The sequence below is a fragment of the Thamnophis sirtalis genome, unplaced genomic scaffold (assembly GCF_051295495.1).
Source record: "Thamnophis sirtalis isolate CommonGarterSnake01/CBP01778 unplaced genomic scaffold, rThaSir2_p1.2 scaffold_7, whole genome shotgun sequence".
Lineage (NCBI taxonomy): Eukaryota > Metazoa > Chordata > Lepidosauria > Squamata > Natricidae > Thamnophis > Thamnophis sirtalis.
Genome location: NW_028261387.1, coordinates 13,175,018 through 13,201,668, shown reverse-complemented (window position 1 = coordinate 13,201,668; position 26,651 = coordinate 13,175,018). Strand labels below are relative to the sequence as shown.

Genomic DNA, 26,651 nt, shown 5'->3' with positions numbered 1-26,651 from the left:
ATGACAAGCTATTTATAAAATTTGATATTTAGAAACTTATATTGACGTTTGATGTACTCTAAAGTTAGAAGCAGCCCTGGAAATGTAGGAGTAGTGTAAATCAAGCATGCCAGACTACTGCTGTAGTTCTTGAATCATTGCCCAAGTAGAGAGCTCTGTAATCTCCTTTAATGGAGACATGTTTTCTTTGATAGCAAAGTTTGTTTGTTTGGTAAGTTGAGCCTTAAACCCAATATGGTAATTGTCTCTTTCTGTTTTGTGATTGGGAAATTCCAGATACTTTTATCAGCTAGATTTTTTCATCATTTCTTTTTAATGGTAAAAATTTACCTAGTTTCAATTTTTTTCTTACACCATGAATTTTAAATGCAAAGTATTAACAATGAGCTGCTTTAAATATAAAGATTGTGAATGAACATTACAATAGAAAGTTTCTTGGAAGCATTTACTGTAGATTCTTGAAAATATCATTGGTTAAGACTATAAATACTGTCCCATGACTTGGATTCTACTTAACACTCTATTGGCAGGGGCAGCTATTCTGGGGAGATCTCTCCTTGTGCTGTTGCCAGTGGAGGGAGGGAGAGAAAATTTAATATATATTTAACTCTCCTTGTGTTTCTGAATATCTGCTCCAGAAGTTCTATAGGAGTGGCTAGTAGTGTAGGGATAGGATTGCACAGTCAATGAAAAACCCATGAAAATCATCTCCTTTCTGCTGAAGCTTCTGCTTCCTTGAAAAGAAGGAAGTTTTTTAATGCATTAAACAAAATGTAAACATCAGTCCCAGGACTGGTCAGTACTGTCCAGTTCTCTGTATGTAAGCTAAATATATTTGCCAATTTCAGACTTAAGTGTCCCGTGTTTATTACATATTTGTAATAATTGGTAAACAACAACTATATCAGGTATAGTAAAATTAATATGGTTTACCAAACAAAGATTTGAGAGAGACCTGTTTTCTCTTTCTGTCATGTTGTGGCTGTGTAATTGAAATCAACAAGTATAAATTTGATTGTAGAATTAGGTTTTGCTGATTCTGTCTCCACTTCGAGTCAGCCTATATACATTCTCCTCTGGTACCTAAAACTCAAGGCTGGAACAGCTTTTGGAGAAGACATAGGAAGTAGTTCTAATTGCACAATTAGAAGATATGGATCTTGAATCAAAATTATTATTTACATATTTTTTTTATAATTTGGGGGTGTTTATTTATATCCATACATGATTTTGTTCAAGCCAAAAATCTATATAGTTCTATATCAGTCAGTCAGTATTTTCTCACTACAACCTTCGTACACATATGTTGTTTATCTATAGAAGAGTTTTAAGGTGACAGTCAAATGACTAAAACCAAACATTATTTACTACTTGTATTTAATCATAAAACCTTCTTAACTGAGCTAGTTAAGCTTGCTTGTTTCATGTAAAGGAGTGAAATGATTAATAGTAACCTATTCAGGGAGGAAAAACTGGAAAAAGTGAATGATATAGCTGACATATCTATCTACAACTATCTAAAGTGCCTCAGAACATAAATTTTAAAGAGAAAAGACAAGTTGGTTTATACTTAGCATACAAATAAATCCTACCCTTCCTGTTAGTTTCTACATTATTTGAGTTGAGAAAACTTCATATCCCTTCAACATGGATCAAATGTTTACTACATATATGTTATTATGAATTAGAAAACTTTAAAAATATTTCTAGTATTTAATCATTTTAGGTTCCAGATGGGCTAACATTAGTGTCCATTAATGAGTAGTTTGGAGCATGTTTTGCAAAGATAAGGGGAACACAAGGAAATAAAAAACTGGCAGCCTGCCTATCTCTCAGTGTAAGGAGTCTCTAGTATATGGTAGGATGATTAAAAGGGGTAGTGTAATGGATGAGATATTACCAGACATCCTTCCCTAGCTGCAGTTCAGGAGGCTGGAGCTGAAAACCCTGCTGAAATCAGGTGATGAATTATGGGCAAATTGGTCATATTTGGCCAGCCTCCTAATCAAATCATACTTTCTCTTAACTACCAACAGATGTAAAGATACAGGGATTTGTGAGGTGTTCTAGTGTTCCTGATCTATGGAGATGACATTTAGGAAGGGTTATTTTAAACTTCATTGATACAGTTGTTGCTTGACAAATAGATACATTACTTGTTTCTCATTTCATTGGGTCATTGCAGTGCATTTAACTCATAAACATTATGCAGCTCTTCCTCTAAAAATAACAAAATTGTGCCTTAGGATTAGTGTGATCAACAAAGCAGGTTCTTGCCCAGAAAGATTTGACCTTTAAAAAAATAATAAAATCATAATAAACAGGGACAAATCATTTAAGGGCATCCAGTTGTCTGATGCATTGCTGAGGTAGGACTGAAAATAACCCAGGTGAGCACACCTAAATATTTAGTACTGATATTGGTACTAGAAATTAGCATTACTTTTCTGGTTGTGGCTTGAAGCATTAACCGTATAAATATAAAATGGAATGTTTGGGAGAATTTATTCTTCTTCTTCCAATGAGAATGTGGTAGATTATTAATTTCTCTTTAAAAACCATTGATTCTACAAACTCCGAAATAAGAATCTTGGTTCACAACAATGGATTCTTAAAGGAATCTGTGAACAAAACCTTTCTAGTTGACCACTGACTTTTCTGATTGCTTAAATTGTGCAAGATAATGGCTGGATTCACACACATTGCGCTAAGCTATATACAGTATTTTGTAAAGCAGGTTTTAGGTTCATTGTTTTGGGTGAACCCATTTGGCTGTGGTTTATTCAATAGCATGATGTATGAACTAATTATTTTTTTCCATCCCACACTCATTATGTATATCCCAAATTGCAAAGCACTTGGTGTATTTTATATTTAATAGTTTATTCTTTTTTTTTACTCATCATGATTATGAGAATAAATAGGGTAAGTAATAAATGGATTCATTTCATAAATTATTAAAGAAAAAATAACGGCTTTTATATATTAATGTATTTATTCATAGAAAGCTATAATGATTTGAATTTTTGACATTGTTAGGCAAATGCTTAATATGGTAAATTTAGATAATGTGAGAACAGAATATCAGAGAATGAGTTATGACATATTCCCAACCCCCACCCCATTCCTTCTTTAGTTAACAGTTTAGTGATTGAGGAATTGTAAGATTCTATTAATTTGCAGAAAGATCTGGGTTATACCTGGAGCTGCTGATTTGTGATCTGCTATAATTGATGGAGGTCATATTTTTCTGAAATATTCAACCCAGTAGGTAATTTAATACAGTTACTCATCACTTAATGAGCATAATTGGGATTGGCAACTCCGTTCTTAAGTAAGATATCATAATGACTGCAACAGACTTATAACCACACTTTTGCCATCATCCTTCCTTTGGTTTCAAATACTAACAATATTTGCTTGGATAGTTCACAGTTTATTCAAGGTCAAAGAGATAACAAAAGAATGCAAGCCAAAACAGAGTCTTTGACAGACACTTGCTTGAATAATTAGCTTTTTAACAAGAGTTTGCAGAATAATAGTCCAAAATCAGTCCAAGGTTCCAAGAGTTGGATCAGATTTGTTAGCCAGTTCAGAGATCAGAATTTTACAGGCAGAATTCATCAAAATTATCACCCAAATTATCACACGTCCACCAGAGAAGAGGCAGTTGTTTTAAGCAAAGGAATTTGGGATAAGGCTCCTTTTAAATCAGGCTGCAGCCAGCTGTTGCTGATCAAGAGACTTATTCCCTTGCTTGGCAAAAAGCCTTGGCAAAAAATAGAGAAGTCTGGTCTCTGTTCTTCTTTCTACTTGCTTGGTGTGGGGGCTGGGAGATCTTACATCATTCTCATCTGACACACTGGCTGTCCAGGTGATGTCTGTTTTTGATCAGCCTCATATGATTCCTGGTTTTGTGTTTCCTGAGTGTGAATTTCCACAAGTTCTGCTGGAGTATCTTCTTCAAACTCAGAGTCAGCATCTAAGTTTTGGCTATGTCAGTTAAGCAAATCACCTATGGCAGGGGTGTCGAACTCGTGGCCCGCGGGCCAGATGCGTCACACACTGGCCGCACCCATTCCTATTTTGGCAAAGGGGGGGGAGTTATGATATGTCACGTGAGGACAATGTGATGGCGCAAGTTTGACACTCCTGACCTATTGTCATTAAATGAAACTTCACACAACCACAACTTGCAATTTTACTTCTAGCTGCTCCATTGACTACTTGTCAGAAGCCATAAGTGAGACACTCAAATGGTGATTGCAAAATCGTGAGATGCTGTGAAGATGGGAAGAGCCCAAGTCTTGTCCTCATGTCCATGAACAGTTGTTAAGGGAGAACAGTTGTTAAGGGAGTACTACCTATACCAACCTCTACTGGTAATGTTAGTACTGGTAGTAACAACTATTTGTTACTATTTTTTAATTTATTTTAGGAAATTTATATTGCCGCCTATTCTCACATGGCGACTCAAGGCAGTTTCCAGGAATATAAAAACCTCATATATAAAACAAATACAAGAGAATAATCACATAATAAAATAATATAATAACCTCCAACCCCAGTGACATCGTACAAACCATTTAATGGGCTCCATCCTGCTTTGTGTTCCCCAGGGCCGCTGGCAGAACCAGGTCTTCTGTGACTTCTGGAAGAGTGTGAGAGTGGGGGCCATTCTAATCTCTGGGGGATTGATGTTCCAGAGAGAGGGAGCCACCACAGAGAAGGCCCTTCTTCTGGGTCCTACCAGGTGTATCTAGGGGATGGGACCCACAACATTCTTTGTCTTCCCATTCTGGTAGGTTGGGTAGATGTGGACCGGCAAGAGACGGTCCCTCAGATAAACTGGTCCTAAGCCATGAAGGACTTAAAAGTGACAACCAGCCCCTTGAATTACTATCAGCTTCTAACAACATTTGTATCATCTTACAACTCTTGGAAGTTAAACTATTTCAATTAAAACAGCTTAAAATCCAAAAACAAAATGAAAGTGAAAGCAAAAAATAATGAGGCACAAGTAGTGTTAAGTAAAGACTCTCTGGAAAAAAAAAGCTTAACTTTTGAAAACTTCCTAAAAACTATTGGGGTGTTCCAGTCTAATCTCAGTAAGGAGACAGTTCCATACATTGGCCCTGCTGTTTTGTAGCAGCATCTTCTATCTTCACCTCTTCTAACATCCTAGCAAGCCTCTCCCCAATCCTATATCCCCTATTATAGGGTACTGTTTTATTACAGAAAAAGATACTAGCTAATAGATTTTTTTTTAAAAAAATCTCTTGGGAAGCAAAAACATATAAAAGAAGACACAGTGCCAGAGTTTTTAAAAAATGTAACCATCCAAATAATTTAATTTTTGTTAGGTTTTCTCTGTATAAAAATCTGCATTGAATTTCTTTATTTAGAAAACATACTCCTAGAGTAGTAAGGAAATAGCTTTGAAGAAAGTAGGTGGCAGCTATTATAAAAACTTAGCCCAGAAAGACAGGAAAAGATGATGAAAATTGCCCTAGCTTGATTCTTTGGTTAATTTCTTAATTTTCAAAATTCAGAAGCCTATATCAATAAATTAGAGTACTAGCATTTCTTGTAGTGTCCTACAAGACCTGATCTGCTTCCAAAGGCTTATAGTATACCCTCCTCTTGTTTGGCAATCTCAAACTTTCCCTTAAATAAGAAATGAAATGGTCGCTAATTGGGAAGATCACTGGCTTCCATTCAGATAAAGTTATATGGTACAGTGTCCTATGCTTGACTGCTCTGCGTTTTTTAAATTTTATTTTTGCCATCTCACCTGCTTAATAGCTTTTATTAAAAGGTTTTACAATAGCTTAACATTAACATTCAAAGATAAAAAAAAATAAAGTAGATACGAGAAAGGAAAAAAAGAGACAAAGAAAATAAACAAAGTGTGTGTGTGTGTGCTTGTGTGTGTAAGTAAAATAAAGAAGTGGCTTCTAATCTTCCTCTTGAGAAACCTAATCAGTCCCCTCTCTCTCTAGTCTATATGATAATTCTCTTATAGCCCAGTGATGCTAACCTTTTTGCCATTGTGTGCCAAAAGCAGAGGGAGCGCAGGGGGCTTGTGCACGTCATGCCCACACCCATAATTCTATGTGGGCAACACACCCACACACATACAAGTGCCCTCCCCCCGCTTTTGGCACATGATGGACCCGTTTTTCGCCCTCCCCAGGCTCCAGAGGCTTTCTAGGAGCCTGGGGAGGGCAAAAACAACCTCGCCCGGAGGCTTCAGAAGGCTTCCCTGAAGCCTCCAGAGGGAGAAAAATAGCAATAGCAATAGCAGTAGACTTATATACCGCTTCATAGGCCTTTCAGGCCTCTCTAAGCGGTTTACAGAGAGTCAGCATATTGCCCCCAACAATCTGGGTCCTCATTTTACCCACCTCGGAAGGATGGAAGGCTGAGTCAACCCTGAGCCGGTGAGATTTGAACCGCTGACCTGCTGATCTAGCAGTAGCCTGCAGTGCTGCATTTAACCACTGCGCCACCTTGGCTCTTAGCGACAGAAGTCCGTTCCCGAACTATTCTTTCCAAACATCAAAATCATGTCACAAATTCATTTTCTTTTTTATACTATGTCTATAAGAAGTTTCCACTCATTGATGATGTGACTTTAATTAGTTGAATAAAACCTTCCTGCCCACTGGGAATACTGCCTGAAACTGACTAGACCTTAATTGGTTTCATACTGAATGCTTTTATTGTCATTGGCAGAAAAATTTATTAAAAAATGGCTCAGAAAATTATATATATGCATACCATACTATGATTCATGGTGTTTGTTAGACTGTTCAGAATTTCAGATTCTAAGGGGAAAGGAAGTTTAGGAGTATACAGGTTCTTATGTGACACCTGTCAGCAACATGATCTTCAAAAAAGATTAATTTGGGCTAAGAAATTATCAACAGGTGCTACATATGTACCCACGCATGTTCCGAAACACAGATTTCCCTTTAAATTTAAATGTTGCACAACCTTATTATACAGTTTGTCCATTGAACACCTGAACTCTTGGAGCTTTATTATTTCTATACTTTCTATGGGATCAGTGTAGTGGCATAAATTTCATTCTGAGTCATACATACTTCCCTTGTAAACTTGCTTAACTAGCTATACGACTTATAATTAAGTCTTCCTCTGTATATACGTTTGCTATTTCTCCAGCTCAGTACAGTCCTCGTAGTTTAGACATTTCTGTAGATAACAAAGAAACAAAAAGAAATCTGTTACTAGTAATATATCTTTGTGATATAGATGTATATATTTTGTTGTATTACATACTGTTGTATATTTGACAGAATAACAGAGTTGGAAGGGACCTTGGAGGTCAAGGTGGCATTTAAATTTGAGATGAGAAACAAAAATAGTTTCTGAGTCTCACTTATGCCACAATAGCTGTAACAAAATTACAGTACCCTACCCTATTTCTCCATAAAATTTTGATTTAGAAAGTTTCCTATTGAAATTAGCCTAGTTTAAGAAGCCTTGTTAACAAGGAATGTGTTTTTATATAAAAATCATTTTGTTCCTTAAATTGCAATAGAGTCTCAGTGTTTAATTTTATCCTGCCTTTATTATTTTTATAAATAATTCAAAGTGGTAAACATATTTAATACTCTTTCCTTCACTGAATCATGTGGGTGTAAATAAAAAATAAAATCTGCCATAATCTCTATTAATTTCAAAATAATTGTTTCCATAATGTTGCTCTTTAGTTTAGTATTACTGTTTGAATTGGGCCATTGTATTGAAGGAGATTGTTCTTGATTAAATATTGTTATTCAGAGTTTTTTTCAGGAGAAATAGTTCCACAATATTTTTAATATACTGCATTTGTCATATTATGTTACTTAGAGGAGACAGAAACCTTCTCAAAGGGCTTTCTTCTCCAAAGAGTTATCCATTGAGTTGGGGGAAGGTGCCATGTACAGGTGCATGATCAATGATCAGTTCTGGATCCTTTACACTTCGGTATTTTAATGATTTGGATAAAGAATTGCAACTTACGCTCATCAAAATTTAAATTTGAATGGATTATTGACACTTGACAACTATAAAAATCGATACTATTTTTTGTAATTTGGCAGAATAGGCTGAAAATAGCACATTGAATTTCAGAGGCAAGTTCCAAATTCTTCACTCAGGAAACAAAAAAATCAAACATACATATATAGGACGGCCTATATCTGGCTTGGTAATAGTACTTGCAGAAGAGGATTGCAAATTTAATATGAACCAGCAAGGGTAATGTGGCTGCAAAGAGCAGTACAATTTTGAGCTACATCAGCAACATATGTTTTTCAAATGGAAGATAATTGTTGTATTCTTTTCTTTGGGTCAGCTCCCTTCCTTCAAGAACTATGTTCAATTCTGAGCATCCCAATTTAAGAAAGATTCTAACCAATTGGAAAGGGTGCGAAAATGATAATACTGATCAGAGTATTGGAAACTAAGCCATATAAAGGAAGGATTTGAAGGAGCTTTGAGAATGGATACCTGGAGTGGCATGATAGCACTCTTCTAGCACTTGAATGGATGTTACCTAGGAAAGCTTACTTGTTTCTCTTATTCTTAAATGCAGATCATGTAATGTTATGTTTATTCATGTTAAAGATGCATTGGTGGTTTTGAACTTCATGCCCCTGAAGTAGCCAGCCTCTCTTCTTTTTCAGAGTTTCACTGCTGCATTGGACTATGAAGCTTCCTTGATTTCTGCTTAATGTAAATTCACATAATAATAATATTGAAGCACACTTTATGATTTAATATAGAAATATAAAAAGGGAAATGTATTCTGTTCTGTGCTTGAAACAAAACAGTCTCGTTTGATCCTTTCTGTATGAATACATTTGGTGGAATAAAACTCAACAGTGCTCTAGCCAGGGAAAAAAAAAAACATTTGAGAATTTAGGATCAGTTGCCACTTTCTTGTTTTTCAGCCAGGACCACAAGTAAGGGTGAGGCAGTGTCTATAATGAGTTGCTATCTCTTATCATTGAAATCACAGAAAATCAGACAGCTGTCATTTCAGTTTTAATAAATAATTTCCTTCAGCAATCTTTATATATATAATCTCTTTCACTAATCTGACCTCCCATTTACTAAGCAATATAAGGAGTTTTGATTTGTATCTTCTTTTTGTAGCTGCTTACCAAGTGCAAGCCTAGCAAAATAATTTGTGTGATTCTCTGCTGGTTTTTCCCTGCACATGGTATAATAGTGTTGCTAGCTGCTGGTACTTCTTAATTACATAGAGAATATTAACCTTACAACAAGAAGACATAGGCATCAGAATTTAACAACTCAAACGAATATTGTACTACTAGTAGTATGTACGTAACCTCAGTAGGATTCACTATGCACACTATCTACCTACAAAATGAAGCTTAATATAACATAATCCATCCATGCCAGTCTTAGCTTTCCTACAGCAAAGTGGTTTTAAAAAGCAATTTATCAGTTGGACTGATAGGCATGCAGCTGTGTAAGGTCTTCTTTTTTTCTGGCAACAACTGCTCCTTCTCAAATTTTTACATTACACATCTTAGCTAATCAGAACAGGAGTATAACTGGGATCTGCTGCTATGTAGACTAGGTTGTGGGGGAAAAAAACCTGAATTGTCACATAACATAGTCCAGTGGCAGTGCTCAAAATGCTGAGAATACTCAAAATAATAAAAAATAATAATTCCTGCTGGGGACAAAATATGCATTCTGAGTTGGAAACAAACTCTCAGAAAACATGTTGGCTTCAAACTTAGCATACATTAAATGTCTGCCTTATGATTGGAACATTATGAATCCCCATGGTTTAATGTGCTGTGCAAATCAAGCCATTTATAATTTACTCCAAAAGAGGATAATTTTCTTTTCCTTCCTCTGCCTATTTAACTTTCAGTGCATAGAGGGAAAAAAGTGCCTGTCTTTTCTCTCTCCAATATTTTATACATTTATTTCCCACTACAACCCTTGCCAACTCCGAATGGATAACAATAAAATAGAGCATTTTATACACATAAGCACATAAACAGAATATGAAATGTAGAAGAAAATGGTTTGTTCTTAAAGGAAAATATTAACCTTCTGTTTTCCTCGGTGTGACAGTAAGTGATCTGATCATGGTTGAGGCTCCATGAGCTGAATGCAGCCTCCTGGTCAGAAACAGCACTGCTCTATATAAGTCAGTGGCCTCCAACCTTGGCAACTTTAAGACCTGTGGACTTCAACTCCCAGAGTTCCTCAGCCAGCTGGCTGAGGAACTCTGGGAGTTGAAGTCCACAGGTCTTAAAGTTGCCAAGGTTGGAGACCACTGATATAAGTGACCTCTCATTTCCCACTTGATCTATTCTTTTGCAAACCACACAATCTAATCTTTTTTAAACAGGACAAGTGGGTGTAACATAACTCATACAAGTTTAACAAATATTTTAAAAGTAAATTTTTGATTTGTATTTCTTATTAATTAAGCATCCACTTCTGATAGTAAAATATGCTCAATAAATTTGAAATTGTTTGGTTTTATTATACAAAACTTTTCAAATATCTCACAATATCTCTCAAATATCTGGGTGATTCTAGCCTATACTGGTTACTAGATGAGTGGATGTTATTGCAGAATTTACTAAATTATTGGGAAGAAAGCTCAAATTTTCCTCAAGATCCTCGTATTCAAAGTTCAATCCGTTTAGAATCTACTTAAATGCATTTACTGATTTTATAAAAAATGGTAAATATTTTATTTAGGAAGTTTGTTAATTTTTAAATCATTAGTCCAATATTCCCTCTTCCTTCTCTTTGTGGTTACTGATTATTTAATTTTCTGCTAATGTAAAATTGAACCTGGAAAAATTCATTTTCAAGATGTTCAGAAACTGAATAAGGAAAAAAATCAACTCACCAGTATTAACCTTGTTTATTAGATGAATATCCTGTTTTTCATTCATGAGTTTAAGATCAGGCAATATGTCCTTCCTCCTAATGCTATGAAGTGTGATGTACTGAGGCAGGGTGACTTACTAAAGTCAATCAGTGGGCTTTCAGGCTGAGGATGGACTGAACATGATTTACTTTAGAGCCTTAACCATATACCCTCTCAATCCAGATAATGAAGACAAGAGACAGCCAAATCTGATTAAATCAGATGCTGAGGAGCCAATCAGGAGAGTGGGTTTCCTCTCTTGGGTTTTTACTATTGGCATGGGCAATCTCCAATTTTTTTCTCCTTCTTTAGGCATTTCTGTGTCTCCTCTAGGGTTATCTGAAAGCCAGAAACGGGGAAATCCCCATCTTCAAAGTCAGCAGGAACAAGGCTGGATCTAGTAATTTGGACATCAAGATAGTGTCAGTGAACCTACTTGTAACATATATTCTGATTTATTTTATGAACTGAGATATGGCATGTGAGATCAGGTGGCTCAGGGGAGAAAGTTCTTTGGTAGACAGCAGCTGTTTCTTCTTCAGTAAATGATTTTTTATTTGTTTATTTATTTATTTATTTGTTTATTTATTTATTTATTTTTCAGCCTTCTTCGGACTGAAAGGGATCTGCCATTTTCTTACTGGAAAACCAACTACTCTGAAAAGGGTTTCCACTAGAATAAAGTGATTTGTGGGAGATAACAGAGCTGGCAATCCTTGGGAATTGCAAGGGGTGTAGCAGAGTTATGAGAAGAGGGTTTGGAGGCCTTTCATTGGAATCATCAGGAGGTCCGAGCCATTACACCTTCAGCATGTACAGTTCATCACACAAAACAATTTTTTCTTCAAAAAATTGCAATGGTGTCAGGGTAAAGTTCAAATACTACATTAGATTAAATTTTACAAATAATGTAGTATTACAGACTACTTGATAGAAAATGGCTTTTGAAAGAATATTTAGTAACAGAAGAATAATGGTTTCCTATTAAAATAGTTTCCTGTTTTCTCAGTCTTCTCCTTTCTCTTTAAGCTATTTGCTATATTTATAATTTGTTTTATAATTTCTCATTCATTCTTACCATATCACCAAACTACCTCAACAAATTCTTTCATGTGTCACTCTGCTTTGTATTCAGTGTACATTAATTCAGTGCTCGTTAAGTTTTGATCCCATCTCTTTTTATTTTACCACCTGTGTTCTTTTATGTACTCCATTACCAAAATATTCAACTTCTTTTTACATTTCACCTAACATACCCAATTCACACATCCATATTTTAAAAGGGAAGAAATACATTATGCTTCTTTTAACAAAGTTTCATTCCCCCCAATACATTATCCATTAACTTTTTTTTACATTGTTTATATGTTTAAAAACTTTGCATCCATTTCCCTATATAAGTAAACACTCTATCAAGGGGCACAAATTGCTCTTTTTCATCATTTATGTATAATTTTCCAGTATTTACCCAGCTTTCCCTGTGAAACTCAATTACCATTCCCTTTGATAACATTTATTTAACTGCACTCCAATCCAGGCATGTCATTGCAACATATAATGTATATAATATTTGCTAGAAATATTTAGGGTTGTCAGCTTAACAACATGAGATCATTTGTATACAAAAGTATTCATGTATTTAAATTCCAACCAACACCCTTCAAACATCAGCAGAAGCATTCCTTATGCCTTTTTCCATAAATACATTAAACTCTCAAGGGGATACTATACATCCTTATCTTGCTGCCTATTGAATCATTCTCTAAGCATTTCATTTATTCTTACACAATTCTGATACTGCATCATATGCACTTATTCATATTCTTCATATTCTTGCAGATGATTCTGTAACTCAGAACTCTACGTTATCATATACTTTTTCAATATCAACAAGTGGTCAAACATCCTACTATATAAAACATGTACAGTAATGGTTCAAGTGACATATTACTATTAAGTCGACCAGTGAGTAACCTATAATAGTGCAAGATTATATATGTGCGTGCTTTTCCTAATCAGATTTGATCTCATTACCAACCAGCTTCTAAAGTGGTTTATTTTTATTTAGGATTTGGACTTCAGCTCTTAGTTTAATTATCTGTTTTGACAAGTGTTTTGGACATTGTGGAAAATCAGTATTAAATGGACCAATGGATAATTGACATCTGAAAAATATGGCAAGTTTCACCAATGTCTTATAATCATTCTAGACTGCATATTTGTTATCTGTGAGTGCCTGTATGTGTTCACACAGTTAGAAAGAAGATGCAAGGATGAATTGTCTAGGAAAAAATAATGGTTTTTGTCTTTGTAGGGGTGGTATATAAATGAGATAACACCTCAGATAAAGATAATTCTGTATGATTGAGTTGTGGCCAAATATCTTTGGTTAGTCCATATATATGTGACTTACTAGATATAGATTCTGAAATACCCTGGCGTTCAATTGGAATTTTTGTTCCAAATTTGGTTGAAATAACCTGACTATAATAACGTTGTATAAAATTGAGCATATGTGACTATATTTCAGATGCGTGCAGGAGAAAAAGAGAAAAAATGAACATTTTAATATATTAATAGTGTGCAGCATAATTGCTTACATATATTTCCCAACAAGTATTAGAGCTGATATGGTATATACATTTAAGTAGGAAAAGTTCTCAGGTAACTCAGTGGGACTTAGTTTTGAGTATGTGTAGGATTGCTGTGATTCTCAAGCTTATCAGAATAAAATTCCTGTGTTGCAAATCTTGTGGAATTTTAAGGCATTTAGGTTAAAAATAGCATACAACAGATTTTCTAAATCTGACACTTATATTAGTGTTGTCAGCATATTAAGCTCTGTGACTTTTGGGTAAAGAATGTCTGAAAACAAATGAACAGTAGAAACTCACAGAGTTTTGCAAACTAATGAATTAATATATTTTTCTGATTTTTATAGGGAGATGTGCGAAATATCATTGTTCCTGAGAACGTGAATATTGGACAGAAATTTGATTATTCGGACACAATGGTACAACATAATTTGGATGAAGTGAAGGACCAAATTAAACGGGAAATAAGGAAGGAACTTAAAATCAAAGAAGGAGCAGAAAACCTCAGGAAGGTGACTACAGATAAAAAAAACTTGGCTTATATAGACAACATTTTGAAAAAATCAAACAAGAAGCTAGAGGAATTGCACCATAAATTACAGGAATTAAATGCTCACATTGTGGTAGCAGAACCTGAAGATGTTACAGGTATGCAACTTGTTTTCTTTCTTTTTGTCAAAGGTAGCAATTTAGGTGGAAACTGATTCTTTAGTGTTTTTAACATATTATTCATAAAGATTTTACCTGCTTTTAAATATTGTAAATTTTAGCAACATTTGCCATTCATTACTTGCAGATGTTTATATGTTTAAAAAAAGTGGCCATCCTCATATCTGTTTAGTTACATGTGGAAACATCCAAATTTGGAATGTTTCTGTCATCTGGTTGTGATTAACTTTCTCTTCTGTATCATTATTTATGCCTTTTATTAAATATATTGATACTTCTCTGCCAAAGCGTCTCAAAGTGGTTAATGGTAAGAACAGCAGTAGAATACTTCAAAACAATAAAATACCACGGGTTTTTTTTTATGTATTTCTTAAAATGATAAACATTCTTCCATCATTCATGCTGGGAAGACTTGGACAAAGTTTCAAGAGAATACCCTGTTTCCCCGAAAATAATACCTCCCTGGATAATAAGCTCAATTGGGCTTTTGAGTCCATGCGCTAAAATAAGCCCTCTCCGAAAATATTGCAACACAGCAGCTGCCATAAGGTGACCACGCTCACTGCCTCCTGCACCTAAAAAATAAGACCTCCGGGAAATTAAGGCCAACTGCTTATTTCAGGGATCAAAAGAAAATAAGACCCTGTCTTATATTTGGGGAAACATGGTATGTTATAATTGGTGCCTCCTGAATTTCAGAGTAGAAAGTGTTCCAGAATGAGGTGCCACCACAGAGAAATCCCTCACATAAGTGTACAGAGGTTTTCAGCAGGACCTTCACTGAAGATATGATTGAACAGTTCTTTAAAGGCAATTTGGCAATAAGATTTAGGAGATTATGCTCCTAAATCTTAAAAATACGATAAGCTATTATATAATATTAAAAACAAAATTTAGAAGAATCATGGGAATTCATTTTGTGCTAATTATAGTTACATGGTGTATAATTTGATGGATTGAATGACATGCACAATATTTTTTACTCCATAGTATTACCCCAAAAATGGAAATTTAGTTCTGCAGTCTTGTTCTCTGACTACATTATGTTAATTTGCTGTAATATGATATGGTAGGAGTGTTACTGTTTTCTTTAAGTTCATCATTTAGTTAGTTTTTGATGTTGAAAATCAGTAGTTGCAAATCTTCAGCATTTGAGTAAACAGCTTTTCTACAAATTCTGAATCTGTGAAATATTTTAATGTTTATACTCTTAAAGTTCATTGGTGAATCTACAGGTAGTCTTCAATTTATGATCAGTTGTTTAATGAGCATTCAAAGTTAGGATGGACTCACCCAAAAGCTACTTACTACTTGATTTTGAAGTTGCAACAGCTACACAAATACACTCTTGTAGTCATGTGATCATATTTTGGGTACCTGGTAGCTGGTTCACTTTTGTGGCAGTTTGCAGCATCCTATGGCCATATGCCCATATTTTTTTTACTGTTTTGCCAGTTTCCAGCATTTATTTCCAGCAAAAAGGTCATTGAGTAAAATTCAGGGGTGAATTTGCTTTACAACCAAAGCATTCACTTAATGACTGCTGCAAAATTGTTGTATACTCAAAACTGGTTATGTGGTGATATGCTTAATCACCACAATGACTTAACAACTGTAATTCTGAGCTCAATTACAGTTGTCAGTTGAGTACCTATATATCATCAAGTAAATATCTTTAGAATTGCCCAAATTTCATATTTGGTTTTACTGTAACATGCTGGTAGGATGAGGTTATTTTTCTGCTAGCTAAAACAACAGTTTCTTTTCTGTGATTTACATCAATATTCCAAGCCATGTTCCATGGTGAGAAAAGCAGGGACTCATGGTGTGCTGACAGATTAGCTGTCTAAAACATTTACGATCTTATTCAAACAGCTGTACTTGATGCTTTCTACCATAAAGATTAGTATAAATAATGTTAACATTAAAGATGCAATGATAAGCGCAGTGGTAGCACAATGGTTAGAATGCAGTATTGCAGGCTATTTCTGCCAACTGCCAGGAGTTTGATTCTATCCGGCTCAAGGTTGACTCAACTTTCCATCCTTCCAAGGTCAGTAAAATGAGGGCCCAGATTGTTGGGTCAGTATGCTGACTCTATAAACTACTTAGAGAGTGCTGTAAAGCACTTTGAAGCAGTATATAAGTCTAAGTAGTATTGCTATAATGGTGATTAACTAAAACTGATAACAGCAAAATTACTTAAAACTGGCAATATTAGGGTTACCTTGAAGTTAAAATATACTATTTCATTATAGTGTCTGTTTTTAAATGTTGTAATACAGTCCATACATTCCTTCCCAATTTACAGTTGCTGTGGGTTTCAAGGTCAAGGTTCAAGGTTTTATTATATCATTGAGATTTGGTTTGGGAGAGTGACAATGTCACTCTCACTAAATTCTGTCTTATAGCAGTCTTAATCCCTAGATGGTGGAGGCAGTGTCAAGGGTGATCTAATGACAATTCATGGTCTTGCCATATATGTGGTTGTCAGTAAGTATTATAATTTTGAGTTAGTGGGACAGTTAGGATCCTGCTTATGCAATTCATCTTGCTGCATTGCCAATTTTCTCCTTGACTTCTTGGGACTTACTGTGGGGCTGGGCTTTGGGTAATAATTTTAATTTCCATATGTGTAAAGAAGGTTTTGGGAAAGTTCAGGAGTCAGTCATGGGTTGGAAATGACATACATAGGCAGTTACACTTTAGGTTTGGGTTTTAGGTCCCATCAACTCATCAGTGATCTGAAATTGGAAGGTAGAAGAGTGAGTCCTTTCGCGTAGTCAGATCAACCCATGATTACTCTGAGATTTGTCACCCCAGAATGCTTGTGCACAATGGGTAGACCAGCTAAGAGGTCTGCCTCAAGTCTGTAGGGCAAGGGTGTCAAACTTGATTTAATTGAGGGCCGCATCAGGGTTGTTTTTGACCTGGGGGGGGAGGGGCATGGCCATGTCGGGGGCATCTATGGTGGCCAAGTGCTAAGGCAGAACTTCCCTCAGACTCACCCTCACTCTCATTATAATCTTCCTTCCTTCCTCCGTCCCTCCCTCCCTTCCTTTTTCATTCTCCTTACTTCCCCTCTCCCTATTTTTCCTTTCTTGCTCTCTTCGCATCTTCCCTTCTTTTTCTTTGCCTTTCCTCTTTCCCTTTCTCCTATCCTGTCCCTTCTTGCATGCTCAAATGCAAAAGGGGAAACATTTATCCTTTTGTTTTGCTTTTAGTTTGTTTTGGTAGCCCTCTGCCAGTGAAAACAGGTCGAGAGGGGCGTTTTCAGAGTAGACAGCCTCCTTGCAGCCCTCTTCGAGTGAAAACAGAGCTTGGGAGGGGGAGCTCCATTTTTGCTGGCAGAGGGCTGCACGTGGCATCCAGGCCAGTCCTTTGCTGTTTCCGGGGCAGCACTGCAGGCCAAATCTAAGCACCCCGCAGGCCAGATCTGGCCCGCAGGCTCTGAGTTTGACACATAAGATCCAAATAGATTTCAGAACTTTGTAAAGCCGTCCAATTAAGCACTGATTGATCTCTGGAATTTACAGAAGCCCAGAGTATTTGACAAGATTGGCCTCTGAGCCTACTTTTTAATGTGTTTACTGAGGAGTTCCAGTGGAGGAAGATTAGGGGTGAATTGGACCGGATGCTGGTAAAAGATTACACTCAAGACAAAGCCATTGTAGTAAGGGTAACAAGAAGGACTTGTTTTTTGCCCTAATTGTATCTACAGCAGCTGTTGCTGTAGTAAACTTTACACATTTTGGAGGTGGAAGACGTAGGTATTTGCCCTAATTGTATCTACTGCAGCTGTTGCTATAGTAAACTTTACACATTTTGGAGGTGGAAGACGTAGGTATTTGCCTGAGGGGCAGGCTGAAATTTTCTCACCTGGATTCTACATGGGCAAGGTCAGAAGAGGTGACTGTGATCAAATGTTGCAGTGAAGAAACAGCTTGAAACTGAATGAAGCACAAGAGTTACTCTGCCCATTTAAATTTTTGTTCAGATGTAGTGTTGTCTCTTGATGATGCGACACTGGAATAGTAAGTTAATGCCATATTTAATATATTTTATTTTCAATTGTTTATATTGATTCAATTGTTGCTATTGCATATGTTTGATCTTATTACTTTAATTATTGTTTCATTTTATATTTGAAATGAAATATGGATAGCTATAGCACTTAGACTTATATGCCATTTTACAGTGCTCTACAGCCCTCTTTAAGCAGTTTACAGAGTCAGCATATTGCCCCCAACAATCTGGGTCCTCCTTTTGCCCACCTTGGAAGGATGGAAGACTGAGTCAACCTTCAGCTGATTAGGATTGAGGGAACTGAACTCCTGGCAATGTGAGCAGAGTTAGCCTGCAATAACTGCATTCTAACCACTGCACCAACACAGATACATGTGGTTAACGTTTTGTAAACTTCTAGATGGATATTGTTAATTGTTTTGTAAACTATTATGTCTGTATTGTTTTGGAAGAATATAAGTAAAATCAAATCAAATAATCTCTACTCGGCATTCTAGATCGGTAGTCGTTTAATGACTGGAATAGGGAATGGAAATACAATTATTAATGAAAGGGTTTCTAAGTGAAAAATCACATGATCACAACTATGCTTACAATTTTACTTCAGTTTTCTTTTGCTTTACAGAAGGATAAGCCCTCAAACGGTCAGATAAGCCCAAATGGCAGGAAAGGTTTCCGGATCTCAACTCACGAGGAGCAGGAAAAAGGGGCAAATCTTATAGCCTCCCCCCCCCAACTCCTGCCCTTTGGAATGCTTACCCTGGCATTAGGATAATTAGCAAGAAGAGAATTAATGTGTGTATTTCACCTTTATTGTAAAAGAAGGGATTACAAGAGAGTAAGCAGGCACACAATGGTGAATACACATAAAAAGGAATACCCTAGCATTGGCTCTTTGCCTATTGTGGGCTCATGGCTCCAAGCCCTTTAGGAGGTAAAAAAAAAAGCCCTCTGTATGAAATTGATTAGGGTTTTGTGAGTGTCAGGCAGCACTGCCAGCTTATAGTAGGACTTTAATCAACTAATTAAGGTCACAGCTGAGCTGGTTAACTTGTAGTTATTTATTTATTTTACCTTCAGGTCAGTCTTGGTATCAATAGTAATAGCATTTAGACTTATATGTTGCTTTATAGTGCTTTACAGACCTCTCTTAAGTGATTTACAGAATCAACATATTGCCCCCAACAATCTGGATCCTCATTTTACTGACCTCAGAAGGATAGAAGGCCTGAGTCAACCTAGAGCTGGTCAGAATTGAACTCCTGGAGTGAGCAGTGAGTTAGCCTACAGTACTGCATTCTAACCACTGCACTAACCACAGCTCTTAGCATGGCTCATCAACATGAATAAGACCATGCCTATCTTAAAATTTATCAATTTCCCCATTTTTAGTAGACATCTTACAAGGTATAAATATGTATATAACATGCAAGCATTTTCCCCATCATCCACAATTGCCACATTCCTTGTTGTAACAATGCAACCTATAACATTTGTTCAAAATTGTGCAGCTTGTGGGCCAACAACAGAACCTATATGCCAAAATACATGTTCATTTATGTCCAAGTCAACACCCTTCTAACATCAGCCCAAATATTCTTTAGACGTTTATCTATAAATATATTAAATAGTCAATGGGATATCATTTGATTAATAATAATTCATCCTTATCTTGCTCTATGTTGAATTATTCACTAAGTGTTCCATATATTTCTGTACATGCCTATTATTTCTGTTACTTCCATTTACACTTATGGCATTTGGCAAACAACCTGCAACTTCATTGTTGTCCAAAGCATTCCATAATGTAATATTTTTTAAGTTTGTAAAATATTATACACACACACAACTTTCTCACATTAATTAATTTCTCAGTGAACTACTGAAGAATAAAAGTTTGGGATGCATATGCCCTAACCTTCATAGAGCCATGCTGTACTTCCTAAATTTTCCTTGCATACACTATCGGCACCTTTAGTGGCATATTTAACAAATTAATATTTCAGTAGATATTTAATTCACTCAAACCATCTGTACCCATAACAGTTTTTCAAAGTTCTCAGCCTATTTATAACTAATTGTTCATCATATTTCTTCTTGGAAAACATTCATAGCTTTCTTTTAATTCTAGTTTTGACGTAATCACTATCAGACTCCTCTTAACATACCCTCACTTCACTCTATTCCAAGTCATTGCTCTACTTTTATTTATTTTTCAATTCCATTCACACTTTTGGAGCCTCCTTGTCTAACCTCCCTCATTTACTTCTAAAACATTTGTTTCCATCCAAATTGCTCTGCATTTTGTGTGCCTCGTTTAAATGTCTTTAATCCTTCCTTGCTACCTTTGCTTACAGTCTTTGCAACCATTTTCTTTTGTCTTTCTCTGTCTCTCTCTCTCACACACACACACATACGCACTCCCTCTCTCCATGCACATATCTTTTGGTAATATTGGGGGGGGGGGTTACAGAAATTACCGTATTTTTAGGACTATAAGACACACCGGAGTATAAGATGCACCTAAATTTTGAACAGGAAAATAAGAAAAAAATAGTTTTTGCCTCCGCTTGTCCCGTTTTCACCCTCCCCAGCCCCCAGGAGCACTCTGTAGGCCTCCCAAACCCTCCGCACATCCCATTTTTGCCAAAAACTGGCCATTATCGTAAAAAACTGACCCATTTTTGATCTTCTGAACCCCCCCATGCATCCCATTTTTGCCCTCCCCAGCCCCCAGGAGCACTCTGCAGGCCTCTCAAACCCTTCACACATCCCCTTTTCACATAATCGAGCCAAAAATGAGGGGGGCTGTTTCGGGAGGCCAAAACAGGGCCGTATTCGGTCTATAAGATGCACAGACATTTCCACCCACTTTTTTTTGGCGGGGGGTGGGTAAAAAGTGTGTCTTATAGTCCGAAAAATACGGTACATAATTTTGTATATTTTTTTCCTCGTCCACAGCTTCTTTCCCTTCATTTCACCAAGCATCTTTTCCCATAGTTTGGTGCACTTCTTTGATTTCATTCTTTCCACTCTATTCTAAGTGGCTGCCACATTTTTTATTTTTTATTACCTTTTTTTCTTCATTCTTTTGGAAGTTAATCTGTTCTTTAATATTTTTGCATACAGAACTGAGACTTCTTGTTTTGCTTTAATTCTAGTTTCTTTCACCTCTCCCTTTTTCCATGCCCATTTTTTTTCTCAAAACCTATTCTTTCATATTACTAATTGGAAACACTTTGCACTAAATTTGCCTTCTAAGATCCAACATTCCTAAACTAAACTGAATGTCCATAATTTCCTTTAAATCTGTTAGATAAAACACCCAACATAAGGAATTTTGCAAGCGACTGCTGTTGTCAAGGGAAATTATCAGCAATTAAGATTATCCAAAGATTTGTCTGTGAGCTTTTATCCTGAAGCCTCAGAAAGAATATTTAACTAAAGCCCTGTTAAATGTGTAAACGTAATAAAAAGAGATGTTTTGGTATATTTTTATGGACAACAAACTACAGTGCCTTCCTACTCCATATTATTTCAAAATAGCTTTACAACACTTTCAGGTGCCAACACAATGACCTCAATATTTAAATATATATCTAGAAGTTCTGCCTATAAATAATAATTTAATTGGCCTTGTTATTCCACATTTGCAAATCCACCTATTTGATAAAATATATTTGTAACCATTATATTAACAGTGTTTTCATGATCATTTGCCGACACACAGAGTCTTAAGAATTTGACACATTCCAAACTAAGATTTTAGTATTTGCTAATTCAGTGTTTGCCTCAACTTTATAGAGCATAACGTCCATGAATAATGAAAACTGACTGTATATGCAGACTTTGGAAGTGCTCCCAGGATGGTGAACATTTATTAATTACTAAGCATAATTTAATAGTAATTCACTAACGATACCTTGTAAAAGAACTAATATAGGTACAGCATTATAATTTGTAAAATTATAACAAGATCTGTTTTTGATTTTTTTTAAAGTAACTTCTTCAAAGCTATGTATATACTTATAATCAAGAGTAATATGTTGTGAATGTGTGTTAACGAAAATGTCAATGGATGATTGATTAAAGTAAAATCATTGTTTCTCCTTTAAGTGAAGTAGTCAGTGCTTCCGTCTTAGGGCAGGAAGTAATAATATCAAGCCAATGGGAACTCATATACTTTCAATTTATCATTTGCTATCCAGTAAGCTTCCTGTACCATGTTTTTTTAAATTAACATTTTAAATATTTTTTTAAGAAATGAATAGAAAGTTAACCTGTTGCAAAATAAAATGTTTTGCAACAAAACTGTTGAGAGTCTCAGTAGTCCCACTAGTAAAGTGGAGACAATCATGTGTGGCTAGTTCATCTTTTTGTGAGATTCCATTAGCAAGAATATGGTGTGATCAAAACTTCACTTACTGTTATTTATTTGATTTCCTTTTTATTGTAAGGTTTTAGTTGAAATACCTTTGGTAGCCAAATTATTACTGGTGGGGATTTTTTTAATGGATATTTCAATTGTCTAGGAAAAGTTTTGTAGAATGGCTGTTTTAGGTCAACAAAACAAAAAATTGTTTCATAGAATCATTGTTGTACTATCTTAGTTTTACATGAACAGCTATTTGTACAAACTAACCCTCATTTGAGAAATGGAAAGTGACTACACCACATAGAAAATATGAAGAGCAGTATTAAACAAATATATTAACAGCCTAAGCGTTACTGCAAAGTGGATAATTTCTTTTATTATGGAGTATTATTTAGAAAAAATGATGATGGGCATTTGTTTCTAATTTACAGATTGTCCCAGAACTCCAGATACACCAAATAGTGATCCTCGCTTTCCTAACAACAGATTAATTGCCTTAAAGAAACAGTTAAATATAGAATTGAAAGTAAAGCAAGGAGCAGAAAATATGATTCAAATGTATTCAAATGGTCCATCAAAGGTAAGACTTATCAGCTCACACAGTTAATCAGGTTTTCAGATGAGGGATTTAAAACTTCACAGTCAAGAGAGGCAATATAAATAGATGCATACCAGAGTAATGGATAATTTTCTGTCCTGTCGCTAATTACAGATAAATCATGTTTGAATTCAGTAATACACTATTTAATTTTCATGTTTGGAACAATCTGTTGAGATCGTTAGATTTTGAATATCTGATATTACAGAATGGTGAGTTTGCGGAGGTGTAGAAATCATTATATGCTATGTTTAAAAGTTAATTTCTGAGCAAATCATATATTTTGTTGGTATCTATTTGTACCAAGGGGAGTTTCTGCTGCTTTTGACAGGATGTACTAGCTCATCTAGGGTTATGATACAATTTCCACATCCTCCAGTAATGTGCCCTGATAACATTACCAGTAAATCATATTTGGAAATATTGTTTCTGCACCAAACCATGAAACAGTGTTTATCAGCAATCATAAATAGGAATTCGGTTTTGGCATGTAGAGCATAAACTACAGAAATGTAGATTTCTACAATAGAATCGAATGTATTACAGTGACAGAGTTGGCAGTTTGAATTGCTTCTTGATGGTTCACTGACCTTTCTGAAAATCAATTTGTAGCTTTCCAGACACCTTCACTTATATATTAAATTACATTGTTAATCTTGCTTCTGAACTACTAACATAGAAGAAAACTTCTTCAAGTCCTTTCTATTACCTTCAAATTTTAAACTGTATGTGTATATGTTGTGTGATAGAAAGAGAAAGAGTAGTTTTTTTTAAAAAAAAATCTTCATTTGTATAAATGCTCTCAGTATTATATACTGCAAATAAATGTAGTAAAAATCCTGACAATTTCTTTTTTGTTCTGTCTCTTATTCTATTGGCTTTAGTGCTCTAATTTCTAAATTATTCTGGATGAAATAAAAATAATAAAAGAAATTTAAACAATAAGGGTGTATTTGATGCCTATACCTGATATAGCCAAAATTTAAACAAAATGTATTGGTAGTTGTTGCACAATAGTTTTTAAAACATACTGATTTCTGAATCTTGTTCAGTTTGTCAGAATTCATATTCTGAAAAGAGAGTGTGAATTGTTGGTACTTAAAACTCATTGGAGAATTCAAATTTTAGTATCACATAACTGCTTTTTCTTTCTTTTTTTAGGATAGAAAGCTGCTTGCAACAGCTCAACAAATGCTTCAGGATAGCAAGACAAAAATTGAAGTCATAAGGATGCAGATTCTTCAAGCAGTGCAGACTAATGAATTGGCTTTTGATAATGGTGAAACTTTAGAGAGAAAACCTTTCACTAAACTCTTTATAGAATCTTCTAACTCAAAACTTTCATGGGACTTTTTAAAAAGTCCCAAGTCCTAACTCCCACATACTACAAGGCCAGATCAGTGCTCAATCAGTCTTCTTCCTCTCCCATTAGTCTAGGAATCTGTACCACAGTTTAACATAAGATATTCTGAAAAGGCTCATTAACCAGGCTCCTGTATTCTTCTTCTACAACTGGTTGACAAACATGGGTATGCACACACCGCCTTGAGCAAATCATAACTTACTGCCTGTGTTGACTCCCTGTGGCTCATGTCAAATCCCTAATGTTGTCATCTAAATCCCATTTTTGTAGTAATGTCTCTGGACTGCTCAGAACTCTCTGTGTTATTATTACACCTCATTCTGGAAAAAGGTTATGCAGAATAGATTATTATGGAGGAGGGAATCTCTCTTATGAGTATAAGCTTTCCATCCACTCCCCGTTAATAGTTTAAATGTCCTTATTTATTATTTATATTATTTACTAAACAAACTTATATAGCTGCCCATCTTCCAGAAGAAACTGGACATTGAACAGAATAAAACCACAATACAGTAAAAAACAACGAGCTATTTAAAATAAGAAACAATATTGAAAGCCCAGTAATACTTGCATTCTTCCAACAGCCACCCCATGCCTTTCTATTAGTATTCTAGCCCAAGCACCTGGGGAAAAACCAAGTGTAAAAACCAACAGGGTCAGGGATAGGGTCATATCTCCAGGGCAAGACTGTTCTGTAAGGGAAGTGCCATGATAAAGCATGCTTCTGAGGCCTCCAGGACCTGAAGTATGCCTGATTTCCCCTACAGGACTTCAAGTATCCCCAGCCTGCCAGATCTAGTAGGATAAGCAGAAACCATTGGGCTGTCTCACAGTTAACTCTCCCCCATTCCAAGTGAGAGTTTAAAAGTATACATGCCCAGTGCATTTAGATGTCATGTGACAAGCCCATCAATCAGTAGGCTTGGGTAAGAATGCTACTGGCTTGCTACTGTTTCTTGTAGATGAGTCAGTGCTGTAACTAAGCCTGTTAAAACTAGACTAAGAAAGATGGACTAAGAACACTGTTAAAAGCTTTCTGCGTACACCAAGTCTTTTTTGTACATTGTGTGTCAAAGATGATTTCCATCTATTGCAGCCAGCTGAATTAAGACAGGTATGAATTACTGAAAAAGTAATAGCATTGTATATTGTTATCACTAAAAATGCAGGCATAACTAAAGGGCCAAGACGAGAAAGTCGACAGAACTTTTTGTTAAGCAAAGGGAATGGAAAGGTCAGTAGTTCATGCTAGATAAAAACAATTGCTAAGAGTTGGAGACAGGAAAAGTAGATGACACGTTGTCCAAAAAAAAAAAAAAGGAAAAAAGAGGTAGTTTGTCCAGTGTGGAAACTGGAAGACTGTGAATTCTAATCCTGCCTTGGGCACAAAGGTAGATGAGTAACTCAGGCCAGTCACTCTCAGCCCTAGAAAGGAGGAGGCCGTGGCAAACCATTTCCAAAATCTTGCCAAGAAAACTGTAGAGGCTTGTCCAGGCAGTCACCAGGAATCAATACTAACTCAAAAACACATGCACACACCAAAAGATATTATCTTATGCTCATATAGTCATTCATTAGTGTGCAGGTAAAGAGGTCTCTGCTGTTCAAATGTATAGGTGTTTGTGTGTAAAAGAAATCCCTTGTGTCCTTTGTAAAGTTTAGAAAATTAATGCAGTGGATGTCTGCCCACACCAAGATGGATTTTTAAAGTTGTTTCAGTTGGCATTTGCTCTGCCATGAATCTGTTGGCAAGTAAAACACCCCTATTCAAAAAATCTTGGTGGACTTTTGTTAATTTGTAGGTGAATGTCACATTAAGCTCTACAGAACGTAAGAAAACCATCCCTTGAGTGCTTAGTTTGCTTCATTTACCTATCTATACCCCCAATTTTATATGGCTGGTTAGTAAATCTGTATTAGACCTATAAAGCAGAATCCATGGGATTGGATTCAATTTGGACAAGATAGCAGATATGGAGTCATAACACGAACTCTTCTTTTGTATGCACATGTAACATTGGCACACGTACAAAAGAGGGCAGACTTGCCTGCTTTAATGCCCTCTCTCCCCAGGAAGGTCACGT

The 26,651-nt window shown here is 35.8% G+C and overlaps 1 protein-coding gene across 2 annotated transcripts in view; it reads left to right on the top strand.

Moving 5' to 3' along the window:
• PKN2 (protein kinase N2) overlaps nucleotides 1-26,651 on the top strand; it is a 61,850-nt gene that overhangs the window by 7,509 nt on the left and 27,690 nt on the right. Inside the window, exons 2-5 of one of the 2 annotated variants that reach the window (XM_087719337.1) lie at nucleotides 13,011-13,119; nucleotides 13,884-14,184; nucleotides 23,038-23,186; nucleotides 24,366-24,483. In XM_087719337.1, coding sequence (XP_087575463.1) covers nucleotides 13,117-13,119; nucleotides 13,884-14,184; nucleotides 23,038-23,186; nucleotides 24,366-24,483 — 571 coding nt within the window. In that variant the 5' untranslated portion in view covers nucleotides 13,011-13,116. The remainder of the gene's footprint in view (nucleotides 1-13,010; nucleotides 13,120-13,883; nucleotides 14,185-23,037; nucleotides 23,187-24,365; nucleotides 24,484-26,651) is intronic. The other variant, XM_087719338.1, reaches the window with a different exon arrangement.